The sequence below is a fragment of the Gekko japonicus genome, unplaced genomic scaffold, assembly GCF_001447785.1.
Source record: "Gekko japonicus isolate JY-2015 unplaced genomic scaffold, Gekko_japonicus_V1.1 scaffold3508, whole genome shotgun sequence".
NCBI classification, from domain to species: domain Eukaryota; kingdom Metazoa; phylum Chordata; class Lepidosauria; order Squamata; family Gekkonidae; genus Gekko; species Gekko japonicus.
This window is the reverse complement of record NW_015165343.1, coordinates 129,853-140,617: the sequence shown is the minus strand read 5'-3', so window position 1 is coordinate 140,617 and position 10,765 is coordinate 129,853. Positions and strand designations below refer to the sequence as shown.

The 10,765-nt window shown below is 53.7% G+C and overlaps 1 protein-coding gene across 1 annotated transcript in view; it reads left to right on the top strand.

Annotated features, from left to right (window-relative positions):
• The first annotated feature begins 876 nt into the window (after positions 1-876).
• LOC107109854 (rab GDP dissociation inhibitor alpha-like) overlaps positions 877-10,765 on the top strand; it is a 48,220-nt gene continuing 38,331 nt past the window's right edge. Inside the window, exons 1-2 of the mRNA XM_015410566.1 lie at positions 877-988; positions 9,991-10,098. Of these exons, the coding sequence (XP_015266052.1) occupies positions 944-988; positions 9,991-10,098 (153 nt within the window). The 5' untranslated portion in view covers positions 877-943. The remainder of the gene's footprint in view (positions 989-9,990; positions 10,099-10,765) is intronic.

Here is a 10,765-nt window from a genome sequence, read left to right as displayed (position 1 = left end):
ATCAGGGGTGTGGCCTAATATGTTAATGAGTTTCTGCTGTTGGGTGTGGCTTATTATGCTAATGAGTTCCTGCTGGGCTTTTTCTACAAAAAAAAGCCCTGGTTTATTTCATGTTATTATCAGGCTCCACACCCTCCTTGAGGGGCGGGGAATGGGGCGTGCTGGGCGGCTGCCCTCCCTCCCTCCCTGGCAGAGAAGGCAGTCCCCTGAAACACTGTGGGGGCTTCGCTTCTGAGGAGACACGACCCAGGAGGAGTGGAGCTGCCAGGGGGTCACCACACCGCCGCCATTCTCCTCACGCCCTTCCCGACAGGGCGGATTCCTGAGGCGGCTGGAACAGGCCCTATTTTCCTCGGCGGAAGTATCTGGAGGGCCGCATTTCCAATGGATTTGGTCCTGCTATGTGGCGAGGAGGAGGCGGGGGGGGGATATTTTAGGATGGGAGTGATTGGAAAGGAGGGGAGAGGCAGGCTTCGTCTCCCTCCGCTCGCCCTCCAGCGAGGGGAGAGGAATAACGTCAAAACGCGAGGGGAGGATGGGAAGCCTCGGAAGGAAAAAACACGGATTCTTTTCTCCGGCCAAAGGATCCGGCGGTGCTGCGACCGTTGCCAAGGAGAAGGAGGGGGAGGGGGAGGGTGTCGGCTCGAGATCGGCCTCCCCTTTTTCCCCAAAGAGGAGGAGGGGAGGCAGAAAGCAGCAGGGCCGGAACTTATTTTTCTACGCCCTGCTGAAAATGGGAGGGGGGGGGAGACGGAGCGCGCACGCGCCGCCTTGTCGGTCGCCGAGCCTCGAGCGGGCGTCTCCCCGTGGCGGAGGGATCCTTCCCTCTCTTCCGGGACTCCTTTCCGGCGGAGGGATCCGGCGGGGCGGGGAGTGGCGAGGCCCATCTTGGCTCCGCTGGGGCGGGCGGGGGGAGGAGGCGGCGGCTCCGCACCGGGCAATCATGGACGAGGCCTACGACGTGATCGTGCTGGGCACCGGCCTGACCGTGAGTCCCTCCGGCCACCCTCCCCGCGCCCGGCTCCTGCATCCCTCCTGCGCCGCGTCGGCATCCTACTTGGCCTGCCCGCCCGCCCGCCCTGGCCGGGAGGGGTGGCATCGCCCTTTGCAACGACCCTCGGCCCGCATCCTGCCCGGAGTGCCCGCGACGATGCACCGCGTTGCAGCGGCCCGGACGCCGATCGCTCCGTGCACGGTGCATTGGCACGGGGTGCATTAATGTACCGTGCATTGGTACAGGGTGCATTAATGCACGGTGCATTGGCACAGAGTGCATTAATGTACTACCGTGCATTGGCACAGGGTGCATTAATGCACGGTGCATTGGCACAGAGTGCATTAATGTACTACCGTGCATTGGCACAGGGTGCATTAATGCACGGTGCATTGGCACAGGGTGCATTAATGTACCGTGCATTGGTACAGGGTGCATTAATGCACGGTGCATTGGCACAGAGTGCATTAATGTACTACCGTGCATTGGCACAGGGTGCATTAATGCACGGTGCATTGGCACGGGGTGCATTAATGTACCCCGGCCCCCCCCCCCCCCCTTCACAGTCTGGGTTGCAGCTTTGCTGATGCAACCCGACGCCATCGGCCTGCCTTCCACCGGGAAAAGATGCCCCCCCCCCGGAATTGCATCCCTCTGCCCCCCTCCCCTCTTAACGGGGGCAGCTTTTAAAACCGAGGAGCCTGCACGGACAAGATCGATTGCTGGGTTTTAAAAAAAACAACACCCCCAGTTCCTTTATGGGTTCCAACCTGCTCTAAAGACGGAGGGGCCCACCAGTGTTCCCTCTAAGCTGAGTTAGTGTGAGCTAGGTCACAGGTTTTTAGCCTCCGGCTCACACCTTTTTGTCTTGGCTCAGGGAGGAGGGCTCCAGAGCAAACTGATATAAGCAGTAGCCAAATCGCTCGCTCACAGCTTTAATGCCAGGAACTTACGGAGTAGAATTCTTTGTTCAAAAGGCTCCCTAACTTGGAGAGAGCATTGGGGCACATCCCGCCGGTCAGCTGGCAAAACTGTCCCGTTTGAATTTCAGAAAGGGTGTGTGTGTGTGTAAATGCATCACTGCAATCGGTGGTGCATCGTATGCAAGCCCTCCTTCCCACAGTATCCCTAGTCAGTCCTGCAGTCATCCCACCAGTGTGTGTGTATGTGTGCGGGTGTGTGTGTGTGTGTGTGTGAGGTTTGCAGCACACTTCCCCTGCCTTTTGTTGAGCATCTCTGCAGCTGGTACAGATGTTTGGGTGCCCACTGCACCTCTGTCCTCCCTTTTTAGTTCTCTGTCACTCTCCATCAGTGCACCCCCACCACGGTTTTAGTATTTTGAACCTTCTGCTTGCACGTAATAGATCTCCTGCCACTAGTAGAAAAGAGCGTGAGTCCAGGAGCACCTTAAAGATTAACATTTGGGGCAGGGGAGGAGCTTCCGTGGGTCATGGCTCACTTCTTCAGATACTGAAAAGCAAGAGTCCAGTGGCACTTGAAAGGCTAACAGTATATGTGGTAGGGTAGAGCTTTCGTGAGTCACTGCTCACTTCTTCAGATACCAAAGAGCCAAGAGTCCAGTGGCACCTGAAAGACTAACAGTATACGTGGTAGGGTAGAGCTTTCGTGAGTCACTGCTCACTTCTTCAGATACCAAAGAGCCAAGAGTCCAGTGGCACCTGAAAGACTAACAGTATACGTGGTAGGGTAGAGCTTTCGTGAGTCACTGCTCACTTCTTCCGATACCAAAGAGCCAAGAGTCCAGTGGCACCTGAAAGACTAACAGTATACGTGGTAGGGTAGAGCTTTCGTGAGTCACCGCTCACTTCTTCCGATACCAAAGAGCCAAGAGTCCAGTGGCACCTGAAAGACTAACAGTATATGTGGTAGGGTAGAGCTTTCGTGAGTCACTGCTCACTTCTTCCGATACCAAAGAGCCAAGAGTCCAGTGGCACCTGAAAGACTAACAGTATATGTGGCAGGGTAGAGGTTTCGTGAATTACTGCTCACTTCTTCAGATACCAAAGGGCCAAGAGTCCAGTGGCACCTGAAAGACTGACAGTATATGTGGTAGGGTAGAGCTTTCGTGAGTCACCGCTCACTTCTTCAGATACCAAAAAGCAAGAGTCCAGTGGCACCGGAAAGACTAACAAAATTTGTGGCTCGGCAGATCACTTCTTCAGATACAGCATTCAAAAAGAGCAGGCGTTCTGTAGCACCTTGAAGACTAACGAAATTTGCGGCAGGGGACGACCTTTTACGAGTCACCGCTCACTTCTTTTGCCACCATTGAAACAAATCTCTCTTTCGTGGGAGAAGACGTAGCCCGTGTCTTCCGTAGCAGATCCGCGGAGTCTCGGAAAGGCGTAGTGTTTCTCCCGGGTGGTCTCTTCCGTATCTCACAAGCCTCCTTACCAGCATCTTCTTTCTCTGCTGAGTTTTGCATCCTCCATGGCCTGCCGCAGAACTGAATTAACTTAGCGTTTCTTACTGTTCTCCCCGCACAGTGTCCCTGGGTATGATCTGGCAAGGGGGCACGTTAACCGGCCCCAAACATACATTGGGTTTGCCCCCTTTCCTGCCCTGCCTCAGGACTAGGGACTTTGCGCACTGGAGACGCAAGCAGGGCTGCTTCTTCCTGCCCTCAGTGGAGGGCTTGCCACCGGTGTTCCCTCTAAGCTGAGCTAGTGTGAGCTAACTCACAGTTTTTTAGTCTCCAGCTCACGTATTTTTGTCTTCGCTCGGGAAGGAGGGCTCCAGGGCAAACTGATTTATGCATCAGCCAACTCGCTCACTCACAACTTTAGTGCCAGTCGCTCGCAAAGTAGAATTCCTGCTCACAGGACTCCACAGCTTAGGGGAAGCATTGCTTGCCCACCCTCCCGTTTGAATGGGAACGGGCCCTTTCTACAGTCGTTCTATGTTTGCCAGTCTTGGGTTCCTGACCTGTGTCCCAGTCCTTTAGGAGTGTGGCCCATATGGCCCTTCAGGTTACTCGTCTGCCTTTTCCTTGCCTGCTGGATTCCCTAGTCATAAACATGACCACTATTCACCCTGCCTGGGGTGTTCACACTCTGCACTCTTTGGAACTGTCATGAGGGCAGATGATAGCTGCCAGTTTGGTGTCGTGGTTAAGAGCGCGGACTCTAATTTGGGAGGACTCAGTTTGACTCCCCACACCTCCACGTGCAGCTGTCGGTGTGACCTTGGGTCAGTCACAAGTTCTCTCAGAGCGGTTTTCTAAGAGCAGTTCTCTCAGAGCTCTCTCAGCCCCACCTACTTCACAGGGTGCCTGTTGTGGGGAGAGAAAGGAAAGGAGATCATAAACCGCTCTGAGACTCCAAGTGAAGATGACCTTGGGCAAGCCATAATTCTGGCACAGCTGTTCTTGAAAAAGAGCAGTTTCTGTCAAGAGTTCTCTCAGCCTCACCTACCTCACAGGCAGGGTTCCCTCTAAGCTGAGTTAGTGTGAGCTAGCTCACCATTTTTTAGCCTCCGGCTCACCCATTTTTCTCTCAGCCCAGAAAGGATGGCTCCAGAGCAAACGAATTTATGCAGCAGCCAAATTGCTCACTCACAACTTTAGTGCCAGTGGCTCACAAAGTAGAATTTCTACTCACAGGACTCCACAGCTTAGAGGGAGCATTGCTCACAGGGTGTCTGTGGCGGGGAGGGGAAGGAGATGGTAAGCCGCTCTGAGACTCCTTCGGGTAGCGAAGGGCGGGGTATACATCCAGTCTCGTCTAGCTCGAGGGTTTTCTGATCCCTTACATTTCCCCCCACCTTCAAATTTTCTGCCCTGCCATCCTGTCGAAGAGAAGAAGAAGAAGAGATTGGATTTATACCCTGCCCTTCACTACCCAAAGGAGTCTCAGAGCGGCTTACAAACTCCTTTCCCTTCCCCTCCCCACAACAGACACCCTGGGAGGTAGGTGGGGCTGAGAGAGCTCTGACAGAAACGGCTCTTTTTTCAAGAACAGCTCTGACAGAACTATGGCTTGCCCAAGGTCATCCAGCCAGGTGCAAGTGGAGGAGCGGGGAATCAAACCCGGCTCTCTCAGATTAGAGTCCGTGCACTTAACCACAACACCAAACTAAGGTAGGTGGGGCTGAGAGAGCCCTGACAGAAACTGCTCTTTTTCAAGGACAGCTCTTGTCGGAACTACGGCTTGCCCGAGGTCATCCAGCAGATGCAAGTGGAGGAGTGGGGGATCAAACCCGATTCTCCCAAATTAGAGTCCGCGCACTTAACCCACGACACCAAACGAGTGGGGAGGGGCCCTCTCTGGACTTCCACATCTCTGCAACTACCCCCTCTCTGGTCCAAACTGGACTTTGTCCTGAGCTGAAATGGCCTGGGAGGGTCTGCTTGCCCTGCAAGCTGAAGCCCCCCCCCCCCCCGGTCCCAAACCAAACTGGTCTGCAGCACCCTTGGGATCTTTGCTTCTCTGACATCACATTTGGCTCTGCAGCATCACAGACAGGTTGGAGAAACCCCAATCTGCTGCATCGGACTTAACACCAAAATTTGGGCCTCTGTTTTGGGGCAGGCTTGAAGATAGGGCTGGCTTGGGTGGGGGAAGACGTTGCGCCAACCCACAATTCTGCTGCTGTCCTTTCCCATGACCTCCTCTCTAAACCCCAGGTTTGTCCCGAGGGCCAGTTCACACCGCACATGTTCAGTACTTGTTTTGTCTTGCTCCAAATCAGGCAGAGCAGGGCTTCGGATCGAGGAGAGCCTACGACTCGTAGCCGATAGCACTCGGGCAGGGATCCCCAACATCGCGCCCGTGGGCACCGTGGCAGCTGCCAGAACGGAGCAGGTGCAGAGAAAGGGACGAGGATAATCGGGGGGGGGGCGCCTGGAGCCCCAGCCCTGTGGGGAAAGGCTGAGGGACTTCTTGGGAATGTTCGGTCTAGAGGGCGGGTGGGGGGGGGGGAGGAAGACGATAGCTCTCTGGAAGTATCTGAAGGGCTGTCGCTTGGAAATTGAGCAAACTCCGTAGGACGGCGTGACGTGGCCCATGGGGTCGCGAAGAGTCGGACTCGACTGCGCGCCTGAACGACAGCAACACTCAGAGGAGGGCAGGGAGCCGTTCCTGTTGAGGCCGCGCAATCAGGGGTCTAAATGAAGGGCGGGAAGCAGTGTTCCCTCTAAGCTGAGTTGGTGTGAGCCGGCTCACAGGTTTTTTAGCCTCCGGCTCACAGGGTTTTTTTAGCCTCCGGCTCGCACGTTTTTGTCTTCGCTCAGGAAGGATGCGGCTCCAGAGCAAACTTAATTGATGCAGCAGCCAAACTGCTCGCTCGCAACTTGAATGCCAGGAGCTCACAAAGTAGGATTTTTGTTCACAGGACTCCACAGCTTAGAGGGAACCAGGGCTATTTTGGGGGCAGGAATGGAATTCCGGCTGGCTTCAGAGTTGGCCACGCCCACTACAGCCAAAACCTCCATGCGTGGCTACAGAGGGGAGGCCAGGAGAGCTGCACCACCACCACCCCGTGACTCCAAGGCGGGTGGGCCAGGGGCCCCCTGGAAGGATCGGGGAGGCATTTAAATGCCTTTCCTGACCTGTCCAAGGGTCAGCTTGCTTGTGCTCCCCACAGCCACAGGGCGCCCAAACAAGCCAAGGGAAGGCACAGGGTGTGGCCTAATATGCTAACGAGTTCCTGCTGGGCTTTTCCTACAAAGAAAGCCCTGGAGGGAACATTGGCAGGAAGGCACCGGCTGGCTCTTCGGGGAAACCCTTTGGTAGTCAAGAGTCGTGCCACGGTGGAATCGGCCGCCTCGGGAGGTAGCGAGCTCCACCCCCTCCCTGGCAGCCTTTCAGCAGCGTCTGGACCAACCCTTGTCAGGGAGGCTCTAGGCCAGTGGTGGCGAACCTATGGCACGGGTGCCAAAGGCGGCACTCAGAGCCCTCTCTGTGGGCACGCGTGCCATCGCCCCAGCCAGGCCCAGACCCATCATTAAAGTGCCGAATTCTCTGCCAAATAATTTCAAGTAAATGAAAGCGTTTGGGATTGCTTTCCTTACTTTGTTTGGATCGTCTTAAGTTAGTGTATGTATGAGTTGTTTTTTTCTTAAAGTACAACCTCAGTATTCAGGTTAAATTGCCGTGTTGGCCCTTTGCGATCAATAAGTGGGTTTTGGGTCTCAGTTTGGGCACGCGGTCTCTAAAAGGTTCGCCATCACTGGCGTAGGATGATCCTGCACTGAGCAGGGGGTTGGACTAGATGGCCTGTAGGGCCCCTTCCAACTCTGTGATTCTAGGATTCCGCTTCCCTTAGTCCCGGCCAGATTTTTTCAGAAAGTGGGCGGGGCCAATGGGCACAGGTCCTGGTGAGCGCCCCAGCGATGTGGGCGCCACCTTGGGGAACCCTGTTACAGTTGTAGAGGCCGGGGACCTGAGCTCTTGCGGGAGTGTTCAGGAGTAGAAGCCTTCCCCCCTACTTCTCCGGTCTCACTACCTTCCCAGCAGCTGGACAATGCATCCAAGGAAAACGTAGACAAGCGCCACCACCTGCAGCACCCATTTTTGGGTTGACACCAGTGTTCCCTCTGTTTGTGTGAGCTAGCTCATTGTTTTTTAGCCTCTGGCTCACAGATTTTTGTCTCAGCTCAGGAAGGATGGCTCCAGAGCAGGCTAATTTATGCAGCATCCAAATTGCTCGCTCACAACTTTAATGCCGGTAGCTCACAAAGTAGAATTTTTGCTCACAAGACTCTACAGCTTAGAGGGAACATTGGTTGGCACTCACCCCCAATCTCTCAAAAATCTAAAGTTGCCCACAGGCTCAAAAAAGTTGGGGATCCCTACTCCGCAGGAGTACCTTGTCTTCATGGGACGAAGCCACTCTCTTCTCCATCACTTTCAGCCCACTGGCTGTTAACAGCAGATCCACGGGACTCAGCGCATCAGTTCCTTACCGTGGGGGGTAACCAGTGCTCCCTCTAAGCTGTGGAGTCTGGTGAGCAAAAATTCTACGCTGTGAGCTCCCGGCACTGAAGTTGTGAGTGAGCGACTTGGCCCTTGCATAAATCAGTTTGCTCTGGAGCCACATCCCTTCCTGAGCTAAGGCAAAAAGGTGTGAGCCGGAGGCTATAAAACTATGAGCTGGCTCACACTGACTCCGCTCGGTGGGAACACTGGTTGTAACTTCCAAAATCTCGCAGACTGTCATTTGGCGAAGAGGGGCTGAGTATTCTGCTGGAGGTTGCTGGAGCCTGTCACGGAACCACAGCCACCGGGATGACCTGGGGACAAGGAGTGATAATTAATCCCATTTAATTCTGTAGTGTGGAGCTGTCGTGAGGGTTCTTTCAGATTAGCGGTTGATAGCACAACATACGTGCAGTTATTCCTAATTTGCTGGGTGGCGGCATCCGGACGTGTTCCTTCATGGACGCCCTTGCGGTTATTGGAAACCTTCCCTACTAAGTTCTCTCTGCACTTAAAGCAATAATTTATTCCCGCTGGGGAACTACGGTTGCTTCTCCAGCCGGCAACATCCGTAGTGATTTGGACTGACGTGTTGGAATATAGTTGCACGAACGTCACAGGAGCCTATTGGATAGCGTCTGTGACGTCACGGGTTACAAATGCCCCAGTTCGCTCTCGTTCCAAAACGCTGATGCCGTGTTGGGCCTGGTGCTTATCCTGCAAACAGGACTTGCGTTAGGGCTTCAACATAAGACCTCTTTGTACGTTCCTAGTATAGCATGATTGCTGTTCCCCTGTGACTGGATCCATTGCTAGTCTTGGTGTATTGGAAAGGATGGCTGACCTAACCTTCAGAGAACGGATTGTGTGGGAAATTCAAATGCTGGCCTGCCCTGCCACAGCAGGCAGTGGTACTGACATGGAAGCGTCCCATCCAGTTTTTTGGTCTGCCGCTGTTACCAGAGCAGTATATGATCCAGTTAAAGGGGAGTAGGCCTTAAGTCTCAAAGTGTGAGCTTATGAAGGCACATGAAGAAGACCGAGTCTGATCATTGCTTGCAGGTGGGTGGGCATTACCTTTTAGTCCGAAAACAGGGCTTTCCAACCTTTTTTTAAGTCTGTGGGCACATTTGGAATTCTGAGAGGGCAGTGGGTGTGGCCACAGAAATGCCTGCCACGGGAGGCAGAGCCAATCACAAAATGTCAGCGGGTGAGGTCATGCAGAACTCTGAGAGTAGCTTTCCAGCTCTTCACGTAAACCTGCTGTCATCATTAACATCAGAACCACAAAAAGCCCCACCCACTTTATAAAAACACTCAGGCACCGAGAATGGCATTGGTGGGCGCCACGTTGGGGATTCTTGCCTTAAATGGGGGGTGTCAAACTCATTTGTTATGAGCACCGGATCGGACATAAATGAGACCTTGTTGGGCCGGGCTGTGTGTGTCATAAAATGTAATGCCAGGTAGCGGAGAGATAAACTTTGTAAAGGGCACAAACAGAAAGGGATTTTTTTAATTTAAAATAAAAACATGCTTAAAACATCAGCACTCTCTCAATATTTTGTTTATTTAACCGTATCTGTTAACTGACACCTCTTGCTCTGTGCTGTTGCAGTCTTGAGTCTGCTGCTCAGGTGTGTATCTGTAAGCTGCAAACCTACGATGACGCAGCAGCAGCAGCAGCAGAACTGAGAGAAGAAGCAAAAGGCAGCCAGTTCCACTGCGGGCCTGATAGAAGCCCTCCGGGGGCCTCATCCGGCCCCTGGGCCGCATGTTTGACACCCCTGCCTTAGACTGTTGAGAAGACAGTGGCTTCAGTGTTTTCAAGATTTAAGCTTGAGTCTAGATAGTTCCTATGCAAAGGCTGGAAAAGGTCCTTGTCAATTTCGCCGGGCCAGCTGATGCGGGAATCCCAGGGCAGAGGCCAGAAGACCCCTAAGAAACTGATGCGGGAATTCTCCGGATTTCTTTGGGAGTACTCCGTTTTCAGCTCCTGTTCCTGACTTTGAGCTAATATTCTGAAGAACGCCTAACCCTCCCTGTCTTCTGTCCTAGGAATGCATCCTTTCTGGCATCATGTCTGTGAACGGCAAGAAGGTCTTGCACATGGACCGGAACCCGTATTACGGGGGCGAGAGCTCCTCGATTACCCCCCTGGAAGAGGTGAGAGACCAGCAGTGCTTTGTGTGTATCCGTTTCGAACGCAGGTCTGAGAGGCTGCATACCATGAGGATGAAGAGCATCGCTATTTTTTCCGCCACGAGCTGGCTAGGTGGTGGCAGGCAACTACTGCAACGTAGTTCCTGGCCGATAGTACCAACCTACGTTTCCATACGATTGCTGAAGATAGGTAGCTGTGTTAAGTCTGTCTGTAGCAGTAGAAAAGAGTCCAGTAGCACCTTCAAGACTAACAAAAATGGGTGACAGGAGGAGCTTTCGTTTGGCGTGGTGTTTAAGAGCGTGGACTCTAATCTGGGAGGACCGGGTTTGGGTCCCCACTCCTCCACGTGCTGCTGCTGGTGTGACCTTGGGTCAGTCACAAGTTCTCTCAGAGCTGTCCTCTCACGAGCCATTCTCGAAAGAGCTCTCTCAGCCCCGCCTACCTCACAGGGTGTCTGTTGTGGGGAGGGGAAGGGAAAGGAGTTTGTAAGCCGCTCTGAGACTTTTCCAGGTAGTGAAGGGTGGGGTATAAACCCAGTCTCTTCTTCAAATAGGCTTGCTGTCAGGGTTACTGTGAATGCTTGGAAGCACCACATACATGCTAAGTAGTCGTAGTCTGTGAGGCCGGTGTTCCTATTTCCCAGGATCCCTTTTCCTGACCAAACGGACA